This window comes from Lynx rufus, unplaced genomic scaffold (genome assembly GCF_022079265.1).
Source record: "Lynx rufus isolate CCGP_SWC_20201006 ecotype Redwood Valley unplaced genomic scaffold, mLynRuf1.p SCAF_2, whole genome shotgun sequence".
In the NCBI taxonomy this organism is placed as follows: Eukaryota; Metazoa; Chordata; class Mammalia; order Carnivora; family Felidae; genus Lynx; species Lynx rufus.
This window is the reverse complement of record NW_025814834.1, coordinates 149,646,930-149,672,850: the sequence shown is the minus strand read 5'-3', so window position 1 is coordinate 149,672,850 and position 25,921 is coordinate 149,646,930. Positions and strand designations below refer to the sequence as shown.

Genomic DNA, 25,921 nt, shown 5'->3' with positions numbered 1-25,921 from the left:
TATCTGAAACATTGCAAGTGCTATTTTTTTTTTTTTTTTTTTTTTTTTTTTTTTTTTTTTACTTATTTTTGAGAGAGTGAGAGAGAGAGCGTGCAAGAGCATTAGCGGGGAGGGACAGAAGGGGGAGAAAGAAGATCCCAAGCAGCCTCCGCACTGTCAGCACAGAGCCTGATGCAGGGCTCAAATTCACAAACTCTGAGATCATGACCTGAGCTGAAATCAAGAGTTGGACGTTTACTTGACTGAGCCACCCAGGTGCCCCTGGAGGTACTAATTTTTAAATGTTATATACCCAAACTACTTTGGTAAAAATTAGAAGTATAATAAAAAGAAAATATTCATAGATAAGGTAAATGCATGATTGTTAAAAGAAACCCTTACTTTTATTTATGACATGTATATGAAGGTAGTATGGTCATAGTTAAGAGCAGAAGAGACTCTGGATGCCTGCCACTTACTAGCTCTGTGATCTTGGGCAAGAAACCTTTTTGTGTTTTGGTTTCCTGAAAAATAAATGGAGTCAATAGCACCTACGTGTTAAATGTAAAGATTCAATGAGCTAGTACATGCTCGGCACCGGGAGCTTTGTCTGGCACATAGCAAACACTCGGTGAATAATAGCCGTGCTGCTGCTGCCACCATTGCTTGCGACAGGAAAACAGCACCGTACGTAGAACCTTAACTTCAGAATCAGAAGAGTTGAGCTCAGCTGCCAACTTTAAAAGTTAAGAGTTTTATACCACAGCCACGGTACTTAATACTTCTATGCTTACATTTTTTTCAAATGTAAAACAGGAATATGAATACCTTTCTCTTTCAACATCCATCTGTCTATCCACAAACATCACCTGAGCATTTACTATACACCAGCTTTGTCTAGTGGCTGGAATAAAAATCTGAGTAAGAGCTCACAGTCTAGTGAGCTCGTAGTCTAGTGAACCATACTCAGGAACCTTAGTTTCCTTTCATGTGAGCATTTCTTAAAGCTCCCTTTGCTTTAGGAGGTGAAGAAAGGACCACAAAGGGTAAGTATGCGTTTTAGCAAAAGTACTATGATTTAAAAAAAAAAAAAAAAAAAGGCAACTTTAATGTTGTTAGCAATTGTTGGGCAAAAAATGTGGCCAGGTCCTGAAATTACTGTGTTGTGGTATTTTAAGAAAAATACTATCGAGCAGTCGGGTCATTGGCAAGTAACTCCTGTAGACCATATGGCAGTCTTAGGACTGAGGGAGACCGGAGAAAAGCAGAATCGCATTTCTGGTCAGAGAAGAGGATAAAACATCTCGGGGAGACTCCTCTGTCCAGAGGCTGGACCATGTAGTAGACAATTTGCCTCTCTGAATGATCTTTTGAGACATGAGTGTCCTTTGAATAAACAGCTCTCAAGCCATTGTCTGAGAGGAGCTACTATTACTGGATTCCTTGTTGACTACATCGGTTCCCTTTGAGAGCGTCCTGCCTTGGCATATAGAGTGGGGGATTAAAGTGGGAACAAGCTCTTGGTATCTCTTCTATGTCATCACAATAATAAAGACCTTATCCTAAAGCTTCCTGGCATTAAGAGTGCTTATTTTGATCATCCCAAGGGAGCTGTCTATAGGAAGGGGTGGGACAAGTTGTTCCCCTGTAATCTTTTAGTAAACTCAGGGGGCTTTAGAATGTTTACACTGATAACGCCAGACAATCACTAATAAAAAATTAAACACAAAAGAGACTGAATTCACAGGAGAGCCCAAATGCCCATTCTTTATAAAGAAACAGTACGGGACAACATGTTTTCATCTGTCACCATCAGTTGGCATTTAGTAGCTATAATTTAAAATTCTATATTAAAAGCCTCACAGAAATTAGAATCGCATCATACTTGAAACAGTATTAAGTACATTGAGACATTTGGAATCTTTAGAAAGTATGTAATTATACCATTATTAAAAATTAATATCCAGAATATTTTCCTTGATTATATATATATAGCGCCACAATGTAAAACAAATTATATGGGTTATTCAAAATCATGTATTTGGCTCATAATCGGCCTAGCTTTGTTACAAATTCACTTAAATGGTGGCTATAAACAAGATTCTGGTTTCTTTTGTGTACGTGAAAACCATTCTAAAAACCAGTATCATTTAAATAAGTATTAAATTAAACTAGAGCTAAGTGGAAATTATCTGGCAAAAAGGAATACTGACATTTATATCTTAAAGTTGCAATTGGATAATAAATTATATTTTAAAAATGTACATAAAAACTCTACTATTCCCACCCGTAAATTAAAGTTTATTTATTACCCAATCATGTTTTAGACTTAAAGTAAAATCCTATCACTTATAGAAAATAAATCCAACAATTTATCCAAACATTGTTACATAAGAAGTTTTAAGAAACTGTAAATAATTCTTAATACTCTCATTTTGATTCTCCGACTTTTCAAGACTATGTTGTATTTCTTTCAAACATACTTCCTGGTGTTGTGCTTTCTAAATAAAAGAAGAAACAAACATAATCAATTATGGCATTCATATCAAAGGATCAATTAATAATGACATTCATATCAAAGGAGAGTCACAATGTAAAATTTATATATACAGTAATTAAATACACAATTTTAATTTTGAAGAGAGAATTCTAACATCTGATATGTTCATTATTTACTTATCTTAGAGCTCACTTTTCTTTAAAATTCAGCATGACTAAAGTACATACATGGTTGATCTTTACTGTGATACTATTTTATTGAAACTATCATAATTAATTTTCACTACCTTTAACATGACCTATCTTAATACTAGTTTTTGCCATTTTCTCTGCCTAAAAATTTCTATTTTATACCATAAGACTTCTGCTGCCTTAAAAATTCCAGTTTTTATAATATGAACATTTTTAGACATCTTTAAAAATAAAAAGAATTCTAAATATTATAGGTGTTCTTTATTTGAGGAAAAAATTCAAAGCCCAATATATTTTTAAAAATATTCAGCTGCACACAAATTCCCAAATCGATCTGTTCACTGAAAATACTTCAGATAGATAAGTTGCAGATACCATCTAGCTTCCAACTAAAATGTACACACCTTCAAAAGAGAAAGAAATCTTTGCATTCCTTCCTATCAGGTATTCAATGATACCTGATACCTTCTGAAACTGAGTAATGCCCCTTGGGAGAGGGAAGTGGCATGGGATGAAACAATGTGTGAGGCTGGGCTACACAAAATCGTAGAATGATTATAGTGAATCTTTGCAGAACATCAGTTTTACTCAACAGTTTGGAGGGAAAAATATTAATATGAACACACTTATATTGTAGGGTAGAATGTGAAATGTTTGTGGATTATAGGATAATGCATTAGACTCCAGAGACATTCAGGCTTCAGGAAGGATGGCCTGGGTTAAGGGGGTGGGGCCATGCCTGGGTCTGCATATCCACTCTGCCCCAGATGAAGCACTTGGGCAGGAAATCTGAAGAAGCCTGCTACCCTGGGCGGGGTGCTGTGGAAGACACCAGGATATAATCAACTATGGGACAGGCTCTCAGGGTGCTTCCAATTCAACTGGAGCTAAGATCTGTATATAAAATAAATACTGACCTGCCCACGGAACTGTCCCCTGAAAGGACAAAATACATAGACTCATTTTTCAGTAATGTCTAAACCAATGTTTAGAATTCTAGATTTTTACTCCTGTAAAAATTATCAGATTTAACAGAACCTCAGATCTTAAACTTCTTTCTTTTGGAAGCTTTAACCAAGTACTGGGAAACTGTAGAGAAACCCAACTTATCTTACTATTTTTTTTAGAACTTTAATCACACATATTTTATAGTATCAAAAATTCTGATGGTGGGAAAAACATTAAAAAATCAATCTATAAATAAAAGAGATTTAGAACAAAGGGAAGGCCCATGCTACATTAAAACTGAGAAACGTTTGTTCTGATTAAATTGCCATAGCACTTTTGATGGTGATAAAATGAAACTAAAATTGCATGCCAAAAATCATTCAACTTTTGAATCTTTCACGTTTTCAACTTTTAGACACTTGGGAATACAAAAATAGTTTTCGTGGTGTCTCCGGCTCCCAGAAAAGATAAAGTATCATCATTTTCTATGTAACCAAGTAGATAGTTTTCAAGTAATTTAGTCACGACTAGTGCTAGCTCTCATAGTGCCTTATGCCAATTGACTACTTTCATGAATATTTAGGAAAAGACATTAGAAGATTAATTAAACACGGCCAATTTGGTATTCTCATTTCATGGCTGAGTGGCTCAAAGCACCCGTTTCATATGCAGATATAACAATACTGAATATTTACTTAACACAAACTCATCACCTTCTAAAATATAATATTCATTACTCAAGACAGATATCAAAATCTAACTCATAATAGTTTAAATTGTGTATCTTAAAAAAATGAAAAATTCATACCAGAAATTCCTAAGTAGATTATATCTGTAACTTTCATTAAACAGTCGTCATGCAAAAGTAATATGCAGGAAAGGGCCTGATGAGACTTGGGGAAATGTAATAGAAGCTACCAAGGATGCAGTATAATAATTCTTTGGCATAATCATGACATCTTAAATTTTTATGATTTATATAATTTGTTATTTTTAATATTACCAGTAAAGCAATCCCCTCACTTCATACTTTAACTAAACTATACAGTAAGAATGTTAAATGCTAATTTACTTTTTATGAAAATATATTAAGCCCTACAAATACTTACACTGTTCATTTTGCAAACAAGTTGACTTTGTTCTTCATTTTTCTTTCTAAGCTCAGTTTCCAGATCTAATATTTTAATCTGTAAAGCCCTCTCTCTAGATGACATTTTCTCTATTTCTTCAGAAACCTATAATTTTCATTAAGAGAGTAAAATAACTAAATATGCTTTCTTTAAAGTATGACTTAAAGACTTGACATAGTTATACTCTACCTCTTTTTTCTCAACAGATATTAACTGTATATTAGCTTAATTAGAAAATGTCTAAAGATGTTCTATCTTGAAAAAATACATGTAGCATAAGTATGCTTATTTCTCTTTGCAGTTAAAAATATCTGCAAAATTAGCTTGAGATGGAAGAAGTATACACATTTGCACTCCTCTGTGACTTGAGTAGGTGTTTTTCCCAATACTGTATTTTTTTAACCTACTGAGGCCAACTTGCCAGTTGCCATCCTACTGTATGGATATTCACCGTGGGGTCTAGAGTGCTGACAGAGCATAGAAGGTTCTCATCCAGTGCTACTCACAGATTGGATGGATGAGATTGGGACAGAGCAGGAGATGTATACACGTCACTCACACACAAGAAACTTTTTTCATTCATTCACTTACAAAGTGGTCTGAATTTGAATTTTCTATTTCTACGATGGTTTATTTTAGCAGAAAGTCTAGCTGAGCTATGTTCATCCAATGATTCAGACATGTGGGAGCCTTTCTGCAAGAATTCTGGGTTGGAGCCAGAAGAGTAAGAGTGGAGGCAGGGCTAGTTCAGGAGTAAGGAGCTAGTGGGAAGGACTGTCCTCTAACTACATTCCTACTGTAAATTTAGTTCTAAGTTATTGTAAAGTAATTTACAAAAATTTCTTTTGCACAAATTCCAAAGGCAATTGTGAGTGAGGGATGCTTGCAGGATGTAAAGCTGTAGGAGAAAGAGCCCTTGACAATGTCCTCAGTGTGGACAATGGTGACAGGGCAGTACTGGCACCCTCACCTGGCAGGAACTAGAGACAGCCCCATGTTCCAGTGCAGCAGGAGAGAAAGGAGAACGTAGACACATCTCTGGGGAACTCTCAACACTTCTGAGAAGGAATCTGAGAACACCCACCATTTCTGAAGTCTACCTAGGCTGAACCTAGGATAAAGGCATTTATTTTCCTCTCAAAGGTTGATGGGGCTGAGAAATCTGGATTACATTCCTACCATTGGCAATACATTTTGCTACCTGGTTTTCATTCAATGTTGTGCCTTTCAAAGTCAATTTAAATTGGTTTCCCACAATTAAAAAAAATCTAGATAGATAGATAGATGACACTTGCAATATATGAGCCACACTTCAAGGACATCAGATTTTATCTAACTTATGTGGAATTGCCATTCACAAGTTCGTGAAAGACATGGGTGGAAAAGAGTTTAGAGGGAAAGATTCAGAATTTGGTAGTGGACATGTTAAGTTTGAGATGTTAAGTAGAGATGTCAAGTAAGTAGCAGAAAATCTGAGTCTAGATTTCAGGGGAGAGAGAAACCTGGGGAAGAGACACACATTTGAGAGTCATCATGGTAAAGAGGATCTCTTTTTAGCACCATTTAATCTGATGAGGAAACACATCATCCCCATTTTACTAATTAGGAAACTAAAAGTTTAGAGAAGTGACTCACTCTGGGTCAGGGTGTAATGTCACCCCGAATTCAAACCCAGTCAGAGCCAGAATTCAAACCTAGTGCCTGTTGGAATCCAAAGACCACTTTATGCCCTTTCAAGATTACATTTTCAAATCATTTGATAAATGTATTTTTTCCTTAAGACCCTCCTGAATCATTTCCCAACGCCCCCAGTTAAACTAACGACATCCTCTGGTGTACCTTGCACCCTCCCTCTGTTGTAGCACCTACATGCTGGATGACGTTTGTCTGCTTGCCTATTATCTCCCTATTGGACTATGAGTGTCCTGAGAGCTGCGGCGAGGTCTGTTGGAGATGGTAAAAAAGACATGACCTCCAGGTAACCCATGAGCTGGACCTAGGCAATTGGAGGTTCCCCACCTTCTCCCCTGTCCTTGAGGTATGTGTTTTGCTTTCCTTCCCTGCTCCCAGTAGCTGCTCCAGGTAAATAGCCTTGAGAATGAAATGTGACGTTGAGATTTTCTTGTCTGGGTACATGACTGAACCTAGTTAAAGGGCTTCTTTATAAACTTAAGAGTCTGTCAGGTGGTTGTGGAAATCTACTCATCTTGTGGCTGTCCAAGACAACTCTCAGGTTCCCTTGCTTATTAAACCTGCCATTTTCCAACCAGGAATGGTGCATCTCTTTCTACGGTCTCTCTCTGCCCTCCACATGTGGGTTTCTGATTACACCAGGGAAACTGCCGATGAGCTTGGGAACTAACAAGGTCTTATTCATCTTTGCATCTCGAATACTAGCAGAGTGCCCAACACACAGTAAGATATTTATTAAATGCAAACCAAATGGATTTAACTGGAATTCAATTTTTCTTTAATTCTTGTATGTATTTATGCAATAATATTAGGCAAAAAGAAAAGGGAGTGGAGCTTTACACCTCACCAGATCCTAACCAAAATGTTCGATAATTTGCACAACTGCTTTTTATTCAAAAAAACAAAACAAAAACAAAAAGGAGGGGGGAATTCTTCCCATGTTTTCCATCTCTGCCCTCTACCCTGCCACATCATCATTCACCTAGTGAAGTAATTCTGTACCAGTAATACAGCTGTTTAGCTCCAAAAGGGAAAAGTAGGTAAAAAACAAAAATGTAATTGCTCTCTTCACCCTGTCATCAGGATAAAAACAATAACTGTAGGTTTGGTAAGATGAGATATTGTCTGTTTAAAAAGACGACTCTTCGGTAAACTAATTAAAAAGTTTCTAAATAAAGGCCATCTGTACCTTTTGTCTTCCTTCTTCTAAAGCAGCTTCCAGCTGTCTGGCCAATGCTGTATGTTCTGCAGATTTCTCTTCAAACTTAAGATTGCTGTGCTTAAGACATTCTTCTTGGTTTGCCAGTTTCTTTTCAAGCTCTTTATTTTCTGCATCCATCTGTTCTAATTTTCTTTTTGCAGAAAACATATATTTTAAAATTATAGTGTATAGAGAAAAATGTAACACCAATTTTAAGTCAATTTAATACTTACTGTTTAAGGTTTTCACACTTCAACTGAATAAGATAATTTTCCTCTTCCAAAGAAAGCTTTTTTAGAAGATTATGATTTCCATCAACCTAAAAGAAGGGGGGAAAAAGTTTTCTTGGTTATTTTCTTTATAAGCAACTTCCAAAGAAATCTATGTACTTTAGTGTTAGAATAATCATTAAAGAAACAAGAAGGCCTAAATATTATTACTCCTACACAGAGAGACTCAAAGAAATAATTACATTTTTAAAACATAAGTTCTTAAATTCCTGATTAAGTTTTTTTTTTAAAAAAAAAACTATGCTGTCTCATAGGAAATCATCTACTAGAAGGTTTTTTCTGAAAGATGGCAATTAAAACATTCTGAACAATGCTTTGTTGAAAAAGGATGTTTATTTTATTAAGTAAATTTGAAGACTAAAAATCATTAATCTCCTATTGTTGCATATTTAGAGTTACTCTTACAGTTTCCTGCTTCATCTCAAGATAGTGAATGATAATTGAACATCTATGAAGTTAACTATGAGTGAAAACTGTATTTGTGAGAAGCAAAATAAAATGAACAAATCAACCGAAGACAACTTGTTCATGCCAAGACCAAATACTCTTCCCATTGCTTCAAAAGCTATACTTATTTTAAGAAGCCTTGAAAATAATTTTTTCTCATAATTTAATTTATAATTTGGGTTATCTATGTAGATTTGGCATTCTCCTACAAAAATCTCTTCTCGGGAATTTAAATTTAGCAAAGTTTTATTTGCATGTTTTTTTTTAAAAACAGGATGCATTTCAAAATTAAAATCCTGGTTACATTTGGAAGATAGGGAGTTGTTTTTGCAAATAAACAAAAAGACTTGCTACCTCCTTGCATATACTTCTTCGAAAGAATAATTTTTTTTAAAAAAAAAATTTTTTTTCAACGTTTATTTATTTTTGGGACAGAGAGAGACAGAGCATGAACAGGGGAGGGGCAGAGAGAGAGGGAGACACAGAATCGGAAACAGGCTCCAGGCTCTGAGCCATCAGCCCAGAGCCTGACGTGGGGCTCGAACTCCCGGACCGCGAGATCGTGACCTGGCTGAAGTCGGACGCCTAACCGACTGCGCCACCCAGGCGCCCCGAAAGAATAATTAATTAAAAAAATATTTGTAAGAGCTTACTCTGTGCTAGGTATTGAATTAGAAGATGGTATGTGGATTCTGTCTCTCCCTCTCTCTTCCCCTGCCCTGCTCATGAGCATACTGTCTCTCAAAATAAATTAATTAAAAAAAAAAAAAAAAAAAGGAGATGGCTATGTGGTGACTAACAGGGCATCGATGATCCCTGTTCTGATGGGAGTAAAAAAAATAATAATAATTGAGAATAATCCAAATGAATTTGATGCACAATTCTAATGAAAATAAATTCTAATTTTTGTATAGTAAATTATGATAATTTGGCTTATCATGATATCAAAAAGATATATGTAAACATAGTATTGCTCCTCTCATGCTATTACTGTGTTCTCAAATGTCTAAATACAGATTTATACAAATAAAATGAGCTATTTTAGTTACCAATTTTCCACGATAAAATACTATAAGAATAGGTTGCAAAATATTACAGCATCTGCAATAAACTGATAAATTGACTTAAATGGGAGTTAAAAAAAACAAAAAAGCAAAACAAATCAACCCCTGACATGAGTGCCCTCAACTGGTGAAATCACTCCAGAGTATTCCTTTAACGTATCTAGAAGACAGCAAAATGACAGCCGGACACCTGGCCCTGAAGCTCCCTAACGGTGTGCACGTTGTCCGCACATCTCTCCCTGTAGTGCTGCACACTCTCCTGACACTCGTGAAGCCTCCGTTCCGCCGCCGTCACCGAATCGCGGATGTGCTCTAACTCCTTCAGATGAGACTCCGTCTGGCCTCTCATCTGAGTTGGAGCATTAGGGAAATAAGTGCAAGGTCACACATTCAGCATTAATGTCTTCACTACCTTACATACTACATATGCTCGTAATACAATGAGTATTCTAGGTATAATGGTTTTAAACAAAATGATTCAACCAAATAAATACGAATAAACATGAACTTGGACTCTGCCAACTAAGAACCTATAACTCAAAAGCGGGCTGCAATTTAGTTTGCAAAAAGTCTGCTGAGTAACTAATATAACACTGTATGTTGATTATACTGGGATTAAAATTTAAAAAGTAGTTGAAAATAAGTTTGTTGAGTAAATGCATATAATATTAGCCTGCAGGGAGAATGTTTAACGTATTGAGGAAAGCAAACTTCCTGAATCCTGTAATTTATACTCAGGCATAGTTATTACTAGTAAAGCTAGTGTGGTAGTTTTCTACTACCCAGCCATCAGTCTAAAGTAATCGTTACTCTCTGTCATTCAGTCTTGTAACTCAGATCTTTTAGTCAGAACAGCCTTGCTGCACTCATCTTCGTTCAGGTTGGTGGGGTTTACTATATATTATTTCTAGTTAGCTAATGTCATCAGTACTCAGTAGACTGTAACTTCATCCTTAGTGTTACTATGAGCAAGTCTCCCTAATTTTATCTACATTCATCCCTTTGGCTAGTGCGGTACCTCACTGTGGCATTTTTGTGGAAATGTGACAAGAAACAAACCTAAGAAATGCTTACATGGCTAATTAAGAAAAAATAACAAGACATATGGCATTTAGGATGTTTATAGGAAGGAAAAAACAAGAGCCAGACTCTGTCCCTGAGACAGGGAACACCTAGAGCTACTGTGCATCACCTGGCACTCTTGATCACAAAAGGTCAAGCAAGAACAAAGTGTATCTCTGGGTCCCCAAACATCTAAGAGCCCATGAGAAAACCATGAGAGTCAACAGTGGAAAAGGAAAAATCTCATCTTAAAAAATGACTTTTCTAGGGGCACCTGGGTGGCTCAGTCAGTTAGTGTCTGACTCTTGATTTCGGCTCAGGTCATGATCTCACATTTCATGGGTTCAAGCCCCATGTCAGGCTCTGTGCCAACAGTGCACATCCTGCTTGGGATTCTTGCTGTCTCTCTCTCTCTGCCCCTCCCCTCCTTGTGTTCCCTCTCTCTCTCAAAAGTAAATAAACTTAAAAAAAAAAAAAATGAATGGAAATTTCTTAAAAAAAAAAAAAAAAAAAAAAAAAGACTTCTGGTTTAATACCAGTTAGAAGACATTGTGACCTCGTGGTATCTGAAAATTACAGGCTTCTGCCCCATCAGCCTTTTGAACAGGTTTTTTTAATAGGCTTTTTATTTACAGTGCTGCTTAGCAAAAGAGACCTTTGCAGTGGTATGTCTCATGAGAAAAAGAGACCAGAACACATGAAATGCTAGACATGCTGCTAAAAATAGGTGAAAAGTAATTCTAAGAAAGTAGTCAGTTGCATGTTAGGTGGGCTATCTTTATCTCTGTTTAACCAGCAGAATGCCCACTCTGGCTGACCTCTTCTTCACACTCATGCCTCACTCAGACATCTCGATCCCAAATGTGGGGGCAACCCAGAGATAGTCACCTTATTATACTCAGTTGGAAGTGACTGGTAACATCCCATGATCTCTCCAGCTAGGAGTCAGTGTCCTAGGACTTCCACTGCTTCCTTACCAAAACAACATGACAAGACCCAAAGAGGGATGAGGTTTCATTTAAAAAGTTAAAAATATTCGCAAAAACATCCTAACTTGCCAACACTGGCCTTCCCCTCATTCTGTTGCAATGGGGTGACAACGGGAAATGATGCTGTTTTTTTAATATTATTTTTCCTCCAAATATTCTCTGCATTTACCAGAGAATATTTACTTTGCTTTTTAGACACAAAAGATTTAGTACCAGAAACAAAAAGGTGGGATTAAAAACGAGAGATATTCAAGTTTGCATATTTATGGTTGAGGAAGCTCAGGGATTAAGTGATAACCATTTTTTTTGAGCTATGTTAAGTCTGCTCTTATATCAGAAAAATTAAACATTTATGCTGTTTTCAAAATATTAAGGAAAAAGTAAAAAAATGAAAAAAAACTCATACAAACATTTCAAGCCTGGAAGAAACATTATCTCTTTAGAAAACAAACTCCTACGGAGATTTAAGACAGATAATTCCTAGGTCTAAACTAGAGAAAACAACCACAATGAAAGAATAGGTATAGTACTCATAAAGTACAAAACGTATAAATAAAATATTATTTTATTGCTTAAAACATCAAACTCACCTTCTCTAACTTTTTATTTTTGTTTTTTGTTATTAGGTTATTTTCATGTAGCAAATTTTCACATCTGCTTTTCACCATTTCAGCTGCTTCTTGCAACTTTTGTATCTGAAAATAGAGTAACATATTTTATTATTAAGACCACAATGTAAGGGCACCTGGGTGGCTCAGTCTGACTCTTTGTTTTCGGATCAGGTCATGATCTCAAGGTTCGTGAGTTTGAGCCCTGCATCAGGCTTTATGTTCATTGCATGGAGCCTACTTTGGATCTTCTGTCTCCCTCTTTCTGGCCCTCCCCTGATCATGATCTGTCTCTCAAAAATAAATAAATGTTAAAAAAAAAAAAAGACTATAATGTAAAATAAAAAGCAAATCATTATTTCCCTATCAATACCCTCAGTATCTTTATCTAATGTTATTCCTGCTTTAATATAAGAATAGATTAGTGCTCTATTCCAAACTACAATCCTTTTATGACTTATCTGTCTTTTCCCATCAATACTTCTAGTCTCTCCCCTTAAGACTGAATATTAGAGAGAGCTATACTTGCAGGTCAATGAACTTTAAGGAGAACTAAAAAAAATAATAAAAAAAAATCTGAAGACTAAGGAGTAATTGAAATATGCTGACATGTATGTCCACATGCATATTTATTTGGGAAGAGTCAGACTTATTACAACAAAATAAAATGCGTTTTTGTTTTTTTTTTTTAAAAGAACATTTGATCCAAACTATACCAATTATTTTACCAATTCCATACCAATTATTTTACACTCCAAAATTTAAAAATGCTCAAAAAAAAAAAAAGAAAATCTAAGCACTTCATACAAAGCCCAGAGCCTAGAACATGCACAGTATTCTTGCTGAGGGATTAAAGCCAAACACACAGCTGGAGGATACAGATGTCATTCTCCATAATGTGTCCCGCAGTCCACTATGCCCTCCATCTTACCTCTGGTCTGGTAAGCTCCACATGACTGCAATATATATTCTTTAAGTTTATTTTTATTTATTTTGAGAGAGAGAGAGTGCAGGGGAGGGGTAGACAGAGAGGGAGAGGGAGAGAATCCTAAGGAGGCTCCATGCTATCACCGTGCAGCTCAACGCAGGACTTGAACTCATGAACTCTGAGATCATGATTTGAGCTGAAACCAAGAGTCAGAAACTCAACCAACTGAATCACCCAGGAGCCCCATGACTACAATATTCTAACTGGATGTCTCAACTTCATTTTCCCATCTAAACCATCCAGATGTACTTCCTTCCTACCTATCTACACAATGCCCTGCTTAAGCTTTTACCTTTAGTTCATTATTCTTTAATTAAAATGCTCTCTCATCCAGTAAAATCAAGCTCTTTATTGACTAGTCTGTTACCATTGTTCAAGGACCTGCATAAGTCCCATCTTCTCATACATATTTTCTTGAATACTACATTTCCAAAACATAAGGTTTTCTATAAATTGCCACTGAACACATGCTGTATTCCATATATATCTTCATATGTTCTTTTCCAGGTCTTTCATGTGACTAAATCAGAATTTTACTTTTTTTATTGGGAAAGAGGGAGTGTTGAGCTTTAATGACCCTAGAAGGGAATCATTATTCTACATCAATACCATGACATATATAAGATGACAAATAAATATAACTAAGTTTAACAAGATTGTACCTAAGGTTTACATTACACCTATGTAATTAATTTTAGATTGACTTTTAATTTTTTTTAATGTTTATTTATTTTTGAGAGAGACAGAGCACGAGCATGGGAGGGGCAGAGAGAGAGAGGGAGACACAGAATCCAAAGCAGGCTCCAGGCTTTGAGCTGTCAGCACAGAGCCCGACACAGGGCTCGAACTCACAAACTATGAGATCATGACCTGAGCCAAAGCCGGGTGCTTAACCGACTGAGCAACCAGGTGCCCCTAGATCTACTTTTAGGAATACCCAGTATATACACAGTCAATGTATGAATCAGGAATCAGCAGAATCATCTACTTATAAAAATATACGAGGCGTTAAGAAATAGATGGGACATATATTCTATCACAAAATAATAGCTCCACCTTAATTTAGATCATTAAAAATGCAGTGTTTTAAACTGTCTACAAAATTTAACATTAAAATGAATGCAATAGTCACCTGAGTTTTATATACTTCAATAAGGGCTTTCTGTTGTTTTTCTACTTCTTGCAATTCTAAGAGTTCATTTTCAACAGAAACAACCTCATCCTTCAAAGCAGCAAGGGTAGTCTAGCAAAGAATATATAAATAGATTTTATAAATCATTAGAATTCACTTATACTCTGGTGCTACAGGGTTATAAAAACATAACTCATTTATCAACAAAGTTAATAACATAATTATCTTTATTGCATAAAATTACCATTTAAATTTAAGAAGTTTAAAAAGTTAGTAATAATGAATAACTATAATAAGACTTATGTAAGACATATATTTTTAAAACTTTTAAATTTCCTGACAAAGAAAGACTTGGAAAATAGAAAGACCATGTTCTTTGATGGGAAGACTCAATACTAGTGACATACCAGTTTTTTCAAAACACTAACACTTTAAGTGCAATTTCAACCAAAAATACAACAGTTGGGAGGAGGGGGAATATAACAAAATTAATTTTAAAATTCATATGGAAAAATAAATGGGAAAGACTAATACAATTCTGAAAGAAATACTAAGGTAGAGAATCTCAGTACTTACTAGATATTAGGATGTATAAAGAACTAAAATTTTTAAGTTTACTGTGTGTGTATGTGTATGTAAATATATACATATATATATAATATATATATATTTAATTTTAGAATTTAAAAGTCAATGGAAAAGACAAAGAAAAATACACCAAAATTATATTTAGTATATGATAAAGGTTGAATTTTTAAGTCAATGAGAAAAATGTGGATCACTAAATAATGGTAATAAGACAACTGTTTAATTATTAGAAAGAAAATAGATTAACTATTTAACTCCACCCAATATTATTTTTTGTATTTATTTTTACAAAATATATTTATATACTTACTTAAAATAAAGCTTTAAAATTTTTCACAGAAGATACAGCTAAAATTTTGATTTTAGGATAGCAAAACCCCTACTAAGCATAGAATCAAAAAAAGATATCAAGCATTCTAAGGGTTTGGGATTTTACCTTCCAAGTTTACAAGTTAGCCTGGAACAGTTTCATGGATGCTAGCAAAGGATGTGAGACTCCTGGATCAGAGACACAAAACTTCATTGCAGCAATAGCAGTAGCCAGATGCCAGATTTGCGGTAGCTTCCTAAGCCCCAGCTCCCACAGGGCAACACTGTGAGGGCCAGATGACACTCACACCTTTCAGGGGAGGCACTACAGAGGCGCAACCCTGAGTTTAGGGAACCCAGATCTCTCATAACAGGCAGTAAGCATGTCTGCCCTTTGGTAAGGAAAACATTGCTATCTCCAAGGATGTCCATTATACAAACATCCTTGAAAAGATAGTCTGGATCTCAAGCAGTCAGTCCTTTTTACTTGTAAGATATGCAGAAATGTGACAGACTCAACAGAAGCCATAAAAGAAAAAAAATATGTATACATACATATGTGTAAATGCATCTCCCCGAACTTCATTGCCCCCTCGAAAAATTTAAGAGGCAAACAAAATATAAAAGAGAATAACAAATTATGACAAAAGATTAATACCTGAGTTCTTACATGTTAATTAGAAAAAAGACCTAAAGGATAATGAGTAGGTAATTCATAAAGGCAGAAATGTAAATGACCAATAAATACATGAAAAAACATATTTACTGGTCATTAAAACATACTCTGGGCACTGGATATTCTTCTATTAATGAAGAAAAGAAACAAAAAATCCCTTCCTTCATGGGGCTCGCATACCCCATGTATAGAAAGACAAAAACAAGGGATAGATGAACGCAAAACCAGAACATGAAGTAAAACACACCCTACATGAACTGTGGATGGGCCAGGGAGGTCTCCAGAAGGGACTTTTGAGCAAACACTGGAAGTGTGGGTCTTTGAGGGGAGGGAATTCCCACAGAGCAAGGCAACGGTGGGAGAAGCACTGGCCAGTCAGGGAAAAACTGTAAGAAGGTCAATGTGGCAGGAAGGGAGAAACCAAAGGGGATAGTGGAAAGATGAGGCCCGAGAAGTAATGGATAGCCAGGTGGAATAATGCTTTGTAGGTATTTATTAACCAGGTATCACTGGAGGGTTTGGGTGGAGCAGTGACATGGTGCGACTTACATTTTTATGGGAACGACTCTACTGCTGCACTGTAATCTGAGTGCAGGTACAAGGGTGGAAATAAAGAGGCGTTGGGAAGTCACTGTAACTGTGAGACATGCTGGTGGCTTAAACCAGGACAGTAGCAGTGGTGCTGGGGAGAGATGGTCAAATCCTAGATCTATCTGTAGTAGATCTGCTGACAGACCGGAAGCAGATGGGAGAGAAAGGAGTCAAGGATGACACCAGGTAAAAGAAGGGTGATTGCTGTTACCTGAGATGAGGACAACTGTAGGATGAGCTATTTGGGGGAATACAGAAGCTCTATTTTTGTTGTTGTTGTTGTTGTTGTTGATTTTCCAGAGGGGTGGGGGGGATGGGCAGAGAGAGAGGGAAACAGAGGATCTGAAGCAGGTCCTGCACTGAAAGCAGACAGCCCGATGCAGGGCTCAAACTCACGAACTGTGAGATCATGACCTGAGTGGAAGTCTGACACGTAAGGGCTGAGCCACCCAGGTGCCCCTACAGGAAGTCTATTTTAAACATGCTAACTTTGAGACACCTATTAAATACCCAAGTGGAAATTTCAAGTAGGCAGTAGAATACTTGTCTGGAATTCAGGGGCAAGGTCTAGGCTAGAGATATAAATTTGAGAGACCCCAGGATATACCTGGTACTTAAAGCCCCAGCACTAGATGAGATCATCTATCAAATTTGGAGAGATCTGTTTTAAAATTGTCTAGTACTGGAAAAAATATAGGGACCCAATTATGATGGGTAATTTGGAAATATATAACACCAACACTAAAAATGAGCCTTCCTTTTGACCATATAATTACAATTCTATCCTAAATGTATCCTAAGAAAACAGATATGCAAAAAGACTCAAGGAAACTGTCCACATTTTTATTTATAGCAGCAAAACACTGGAAGTGGTCCAAAATCCCCAAAACTATATGCTAAAATAGTAACTTTAGTTTCAGTTATGAGATCACAAGAGATTTTTAAATGTTTCCCTTTATGCGTTTCCGTTTTTCCAACTCTTTATAATGAACAAATAGAACTCATAACCATCCAAATAAACTCTTGCAATTTCAAGAGAAGAGGTCACTGGGTCTTGAAAGCAATATCAGCTCAATTTTTTTTTTCATTTGAAACATTAAAATCTAAAATTATTCTGGTCACTAAAAGTAACAAAATACAACATCTAGGCAATTTTGCATTGCAAATAACATATGCCAAACACATCTAAACTTCTTTCCTTAAACAAAACCCAGAGAATAATCAATTAAAAATACATGTTTGCAAATTATTCATAGGATGTAAGATGTAAATTTTAACCCAATGATTTTTATACCAGGTAAATTTAAAATTAACTCCATTTACCATGTGATTAAAAATTAGATTCATAATGGATGAAATATTGATTATGCTAATCCTTTCTCTCTGAAGGCTATCAAGGAAATTAAGGAAATAAACATAATAAATAAAATTGTTTCCTCTTCCAAGAAAAAACATTTTAAACATTCATTCAATAAATATTGAGACCTCAGTGTATGTCACACCTTCCCTGGGCATTCTGGGCACACAAAGATGGGAGTTGATAAAGAGAGATTCATCCTAATTGAAAAGACTGTGGGGGAAGTAGCATTTGAGCTGAACTAAGGCAGTTCTGAGATATCACCAGGAAAAATAATTGCAAACTGGAAATACAGTAAAACTATAGGAATAGATAGAGGAAAACATGAATAAAATGCAGAAAATAATGAGTATTCATATTTGGCTAGAGCCTAGGATAACCAGAAGACTATATTCCCCAGTCTCCCTTGCACCTAGTTGGGGCCACGTACCTGAATAAGTAGAAGTTAGAGTGGTATGGAACTTACAGGAATTCTCCCTGAGAGGACGTGAAACAGGAAATGAAAAAAAAAGGGGGGGGAAATAATTCATCTTTTTCCCGTTGCATCCTTCTGCTCGAAACTTGGCTATAATGACTGGCGCTTCAGCAGTCATTTTGGATCATAAGGGTCATAACCTAGGAATGGCAATGGGGGAGAGCTAAAAAGAGGCTAGGTTCTCTGATGCCATATCAACTTTGAGCTGCCAACTCTGGCCTTCTTTTACATAAAGAGATTCTTTTCTGTGTTCTATTTACTATCCTCCAAAAATTGTATTACAAAACTGAAAAGGATGCCGTCATCTTTAATCAAGTCTCATCTGGTTACATGTATCTCTAAATGAGAACTCAAACATTTTTTTCTCAGAAAGTATAAAAAAACTTCTCCATTTTTCTCTGGTACACATACAAACCAATCACCCCTTGGATTTGATTAAGTTGGAAAATTCTTTCTGGTTATGAAGCAGCCAAGAACATACTTTCTGGTTTCAAACAAACCAGGCCTGAGGTTACATCCTATCGTAACCATGACACCTAGAAAAAAATCTTACACATTAAAGTTAATGTAATTTTGGATGATTCAACAGATAAAATTGGAGAACAAATAGTTTTTTAAAAAGTTGAAACAGTTGTTCAACCTCACAAGTCTTATTTAATATTGCTGAAACAACTTTAACACATATCTGTGTATACAACTATAAACACAAATCTATACACAAGTACGTGTCTACATGTGTATGTACAGATATATAGAATATATATATATCTATGATATATATCTATGATATGAATATATAGTTTTATAAGTTGCATATTATAATGATACTCTAATACCCTGACAAACATAAAGGACAAAATGACACAACAGCACTATCCTAAGCATGCTCTTATTTCCAGCTACTTCTACTATGTTGTCATTAGACAATATATACACATACACACAGGAACACATATTACCTTTAATTTTGTATTCTCAAGATTCAGAGTTTCATTTTCATATTCAACTGAGTGAAGTTTTCTAAGAATTTCTTCACATGAATTTTTACCAACGTCTTCTACTTTCTTCAGGTCTTCCAAAAGATTAGTAATTTGCCTTTGTGAGATAAATGATATATTTCATAAAAGTCACAGAAACTTTCATTTAAATAATGCTTTTTAAGTGTGCTTATAAAATTATTTTGGTAGGGTGCACTGTTTCAAAAGTTAATACAAGCCATGGACCAAGGTAAACAGGAAGCAGTTATCTATCAGGTTACTACCTGAGTAACACTGATTAGCAATTATTACCCATCGATGAAGCCAATGAGAAATTACACAACGTTCTCTTCACTATTCAATAAAATGTCTAAACTGTCATCCAAAGGTAGTCTGTCTGTCTCTCATTCACACACATGCACATACATATACACAATCTCAGGGACAAAGTTAAATAAAAGGCTCAAGTGAGGCAATACTTCACCTTTAGAAGCAAATGATACATGCTAGTTTACAATGATAAAACTGAAGAGAACATACAGAAGATAAAACATTTAAAAACAGATATTCAGGGTTCATTATTGTTAATCAGTAATAAATTTGCATAAAAGATATGCATTTTGAATCACTGATTTTTCTTTGTTACATAATTCAGGCACTTAAAGGAACAATAACTTTTAGGACTTTGAAACCATTTATGTTTTTATTGTAAACTCCATTATATATTTTTATACATTCTTGCTCAGGAGAGAAATATTACTTCCATTTTAAGACAAAGCAGTGTTAACATTTACTGCAAATAATAGATGACACATACTCAAATACTAAATATTAACCTACAAAGTTCAAAATGTGAACACCAATGCACTTTTTTTTAATGTTTATTTTATTTATTTTTGAGAGACAGAGAGAGAGCGTGCACAAGCGGAAAAGGGGCAGAGAGAGAAGGAGACAGAGAATCCTAAGCAGGCTCTGCACTATCAGTACAGAGCCAGATGTGGAGCTCAAACTCCCAAACCATGAGATCATGACCTGAGCCGAAATCAAGTGTCAGACGCTTAACCGACTGAGCCACCCAGGCCCCCTAGCCAATGCACTTTTTAATGGGTAATCATTTTATTGCATTTTTGTAATAGAATAAGAAAAGTTTACAGAATTATAAATAGCAAGAATATCAAATCATACGGACAACCTTTACCACATGTAACCCAGAAGAACCAAAATGCAAACCACTTAAAAGAGGAAAGAACTAAAAACACTTATTAAACACTAAAGAGTTTCTAAATTTTTTTCTTACTTTTTCATTGTTTCAATCTGAACTTCCAATTCAGTTTTTTCTATTACAATTTTCTCATAATGACTTTTCCAGGCATTGGAAGCTGAAATTGTTTCGGACAGCTTGGCTTCCTAAAAAATACATCAAGTACTCATCTTGTAATTAAATAACACTTTGGTTTTGTGCAGAGCCCTAAACACAAATACAACATAAACAAGGAAATGCTCATCTTATAAAGGATGGAACTCTTGATACAGAAAATTTTAGAGTACAACTCCGAACATAGGAAGCTTTTAAAGTAAACGTTGATAGTATCTTTAATTAGTATTGCTTTATATGCGCACAGTGGTAGTTCTAACACATTTTAAGGATGTTAATATAACTATTTTCAAACAATGTTTCATAATTAATGAGGATAATTTCTTTCCTATTTCCTGAACTTTCATTTTGCATTCTATGTATAGAAGATGTTGACAACCACATAAGCATCAGAGGAGAAAGAAGTCCTCAATGGTAAATACAGAAACTCTCTGCAATTTCACAATTCCACAGCATTTAGTAATGCTTATTATGGATAAATAAATGCCTTATTTCTCATTGCTATGATGATGTCAAGCTGTTTTGTAGAGGTCACTCCCATTGGCCTTCAGATACTGTTACTGTTAGCAAAGAGATGAAAATTATAGTGATGGCTTTATCCATTTTGAATGTGAGCTCCCAGACGTAGATTTTTGTCTGTTTCATTCATTGCTAGGGCCTTGAATAGTGCCTGCCATAAAGAAGACTCTCAATAAATAGCTGTCAAATGAATCTACCCTTTACAAACCCACCTAGTGAGCTACAGTCTTTGTGCCCCCTGCCCACATTCTATAGAACAACAAACTCACTAGGAAGACAACAGCGCCAATAATTATTAATCAGAAGATCCAGAAGAAGCAATGATAGCCACTGATATTTATTGGGGGCTTTTTTCCTTACTTCCATCATTCAACTACTTTTTTGGCTTACACTTTTTTTATAGTAATATCGTTGATACACTGAATAAAGCCTAGTATTCTGCTTTCATATTTTATGTAAAAAGAATTTTAGGTTGCACTATGAAGTTTAAGTTGGACTGTGTGTGTGTGTGTGTGTGTGTGTGTGTGTGTGTGAAGTGTAAGTTGGATAATATACTATAACATAAAGATTCTTAGAAATTGTATCCGTAAAAATAAATGCTATGAAGAAAATTTAAGACATGATACGATAGTTGGGGGACTATTTTAAACAGAGTGGTCAAGGAAGGCCCCTCTGAAGAGATGCCAATCACAAAGATAACTGAATGATTAAAAAAAGAACCAGCTATTGTGAACCCGAGAAGAACATTACAGCCAGAGATAACAGCAAACAACAAATCTCTATGCATTAGAGGAACAGAAAGTAGGCCAATATGGCAAAAAATGTAGGACCGCCAGGCAGTGTGCTTTGACATGTATTTTCTCACTTATTCCTCCCTACGGTGATATGAGATAATAATATTGCCCATCTCCTATTTTATAGTTAAGGAAACTGAAGGTTAGAGAGGTTGGGTGCCTTACCCAAAGTCACAAGGTTCACAAGTGGAAGAGCCCTCCTATACCGTGATCTGGAGCAGGAGCGACATGATGCTATTTAAATAGGAAAACCCCGAGGATGTGAAGGGCTTGATTGGCTTTCACCACTCAATAACACTTCAGGTATTCAACTAAGTCTTATAACTTTCTGGATTTTGAACTTATTCCTCAATTCTTTTTGTCTAGATAAATTCTTCTGAATGTAGATCATCTTTAAATGTTAGCACCTGAGCTTATAAAATATTAAGCTGCTTTGTTTACACAGAGTTTATACAAGTCTGCTTTCAATTCTAAAAGATTCTAATGCTATAAGCCTTAACATAAGTTCTTACGAGGTCCAATACCAGTGAGACATTAAAAAGAGTAAATATTTTATTAACTGCTAATTGAAGAAATATAATAATTCATCAAAAACAACAAAGTACTAAGTCCAATTTTCAACTTTGCACTACACCCAAAGATAACTTTCACATGGTGTGTTTACGTCAGCAAATGGTTTTAAGTGCATTACAGAGTTCAAATGAAGTGAATTGCTGAATAAAGTCATATGGTTTAATAACATAAATCAGCATTTCCCAAACTGGTGTTCCTTAGAACCCATTCCAAGAGTTGTTTTGTGGGTAAAACAAGAGTTCTGTGGTTAATAAGTGGTGAGAAACTATGAGTTCAATACTCCTCATTATTGTTTTACTTTACTGAAGGCGTACTCAGGGCCTTTAATATGCTAATATATACTGTCTGCTTCCAAGGGGGAATATGTATGAAGCATTACCCTTAGTTTGCATTAGATGCTTTGGGACACATTTAATATATCCTTTAATAAAGTTCCCAAGGAAAGACTGATAAATTTCAATATGCAAATGTGACATTTTATATAATCTTTCAAAATAAAGACTCAAGCAACAGAGTAAAATTTTTCTAGTGTCAGTAGCATTAAGAGAAGAATAAGATTTATATTAAGCATTATGACATTAACTACATAAACTAAGTACATAAGACAGTAAACAAAGAATGTATATATACTTACCCGATCTCCAATTTGGGAAGTAAGGTTTTCCATGTCTCCAGTAAAGTGTTTAAGCCTTTGTTTGTAAATTTTAGATGCCTTTTTTAGAGCTATAGTTTTTTGCCTACTTGATTCTTTCATTGCTACAACTTCATGCTTATTCTTTCTCAGTTCTAAGTTCCATTCAGTTATCTTGGTTTCTAAGCTCTAAAAAAATATATATTAGTAATATTTAAATTATTTTGGAACTCGATCTTTATGTAACATTATAAACATATATAATCTTCCATGGATTTTATCAAAAGGATTAATCATAGGATTAATAACAAGCATAACAGTAAAGAAAGGTAGTTTTACCATTGTTTATTTGTAACCAGTTGTAGAATGATAATTTAAAATATATAAGCCTACAGAAAACTAATCCTATTCTTATTAAAGGTACTAATATTGGTGATTATGGCACAAGCATTTTCTTAAAACTTTCGTAATTAACTAGAACTTTCAAAAATTTCACATCTAGAATATTATACATAGTACTAGTTATGAAAATCAAAAAAAACATAATTGAGCTGGAGACAATTCAAACAAGATACACAAAGCTTAAAGGAATCAGTAGCTCCCTACACACATTAGGACTCTTTAGTTGCAATGATAAAGGCTTAAAGGACATATGATCAAAATCTACAGATCACAAAAGATACAGATGAGATAAACACAGGCTTACTTAGCAAATTTTAATTTACTAGAATTAGGGGGAATGCCTTGACACTTCAAAGAATTACATTAAGGGCAATAAAAGTGTTCCTTTATCTAGTAACTTTGTGGGAGTTATTAATCCAAGACTAAAGAGGCTTAGAAAGGTAAATAACTATCAGATCCATAAGAATTAGTAAGAGTAAAAAGACATCTGAGGGGCTGAGGGATGTGTTTCTGTCCATTGACTTTAATGGTGTTAATTGGCATCACAGTTTCCTTACATATCTCTTGGTGGCATAACTAGAGACAGAATATTAGGATGGATGGATGATGGATACGATTTAGTATAACTCTCATGCTTTTATTTCAAATTATTTTAAGACTTTGTATTTAAAGTATTTGAATACTAAATATCTAAGAATTTAGAGACTTAAGATTTTAATGTTTTTACATTTTTTCAAAGTTGTATAATACTGAAAAAATAGTTAAATTATTACAGAATTTAGGTTTCAGTGTAACATGTTTTGGACAATCATTTTAATGAAAAAAAATCAAAGGAGTCACAGTAAAAGACTGGGTTTTCTATTCAACTCCATGATCAATAAAAACTATGCTTCTTAACTTCCACTAAAATTGAGATTAAGAAGTACAACTTGGGGTGCCTGTGTGGCTCAGTCAGTTAAGCATCTGACTTCGGCTCAGGTCATGATCTCACGGTTCGTGGGTTTGAGCCTCATGTCGGGCTCTGTGCTGCCAGCTCGGAGCCTGGAGCCTGCTTCAGATTCTGTGTGTGTGTGTCTCTCTCTCTGCCCCTCTCCCCCGGCTCACGGTCTGTCTCTCTTTCTCAAAAATAAATTAAAAATTAAAACAAAATAATAATAAATAAATAAATACATCTTAAATAAGATTTAAAGACTTGTTTTCTTTGAAAAGTGAACTAGATAGATTATGAAAAGTAGCAAAACACTCTTAAATAGTCTTTAGAAATGTATTTAAACTAAAAACAAAAAAAATCCCATAAAATGTTTTCATAAGTAGTTGGAGGAAAACAAGAATAAAAGCAGTCCAAGTCTACTGAAGACTCCACAGGAAATACAGCTGTCTTCCTCTAAGAAACCACAGGGTGTCACCATCACACCACAAATAATTGCTATACTTTCAGCAGTAAACCATTTTCAACACCAAAGGTGAAATAAATTTTTTTTTTTGGAATAAGGTTCTAGCCAGGACATTCTCACTAGACTTATCCTATCTCACATTTGATCACTATTAGGGAGTATACCAAACTACCAAATTGTTTTTATAGTTTCAAAATAAATAACTCCTCACAGTGTTTTGACAAATGAACAGAAACATAAAGTCAACTACTTGTCTTTCCCTATTTCCAAAGTACTATACATGCTGCACATTATAAATATAATTATTCTGTGTCTTCTAAATAGTGAAAATATTCTATATCTAACTGTTACATAAAGATCCAGAAAGAACTGGGTTCAAAGTATATTTGGGATAGTTCTCACAGAACTAAAATACAATTAAAACATTTTTAAAGACCTATATAACAAACTGACTCAACTGAGTCAAAACTAAAATACTAAATAACTGAAATTTATGTTACCAAAGTGAGTTCATTATCTTTGAATTTGAAAAAGAACCTTGTGAAACCTAATGGAAGAATTCAACTCTGATCCCCCAATTAATGCCTTAAATTCCAAAACTGTGTTAGAGGAAATGTAGAAAAATCAGTAACCTAATGCAACCTCTTTTATTTATTTCTAAACAGTGGTATTTTTGTAAAGGAATTTAAATTCAAAGTATTGAGAGAATGTCACAGCAAAATCTTAAGATTTTAGTCTTATATTCGCTCTCTAAATTATCATATAAAAATTGCTAAAATTAACTTTAAAAAATCATTTAATATTCCATTTTTAAATTGAAGAAACATATTTTCAAAAACTTCCCCAACTGCTCTTTGAGGACCGAATTAAAACTTGTGAGAAAAAGTGTGATAGATGCTTATCTGAGGTGTCAGACCACATGCATGCTATTGTAAATACCATAACAGAGGAAGGCAATATCAACTGCCGCTCATCTGGGATGCCCTAGAACACCACGCAAAGGACAAAGGGGATCCATGTGGGAAAGTGCTCAAAAGAA

General features: G+C 35.0%; 1 protein-coding gene across 6 annotated transcripts in view; it reads right to left on the bottom strand.

Annotated features, from left to right (window-relative positions):
- Positions 1–1,719: 1,719 nt before the first annotated feature.
- ODF2L (outer dense fiber of sperm tails 2 like) overlaps positions 1,720–25,921 on the bottom strand; it is a 329,427-nt gene continuing 305,225 nt past the window's right edge. For 5 of the 6 annotated variants that reach the window (XM_047085440.1, XM_047085443.1, XM_047085441.1 and 2 more), the window contains 9 exons: positions 23,090–23,275; positions 20,492–20,601; positions 19,177–19,312; positions 14,222–14,332; positions 12,084–12,188; positions 7,875–7,960; positions 7,630–7,792; positions 4,728–4,853; positions 1,720–2,480 (listed from right to left, as the gene is read on the bottom strand). In XM_047085440.1, the coding sequence (XP_046941396.1) occupies positions 2,352–2,480; positions 4,728–4,853; positions 7,630–7,792; positions 7,875–7,960; positions 12,084–12,188; positions 14,222–14,332; positions 19,177–19,312; positions 20,492–20,601; positions 23,090–23,275 (1,152 nt within the window). In that variant the 3' untranslated portion in view covers positions 1,720–2,351. Of the gene's footprint in view, positions 2,481–4,727; positions 4,854–7,629; positions 7,793–7,874; positions 7,961–9,632; positions 9,792–12,083; positions 12,189–14,221; positions 14,333–19,176; positions 19,313–20,491; positions 20,602–23,089; positions 23,276–25,921 lie in introns of all 6 variants that reach the window. The other variant, XM_047085445.1, reaches the window with a different exon arrangement.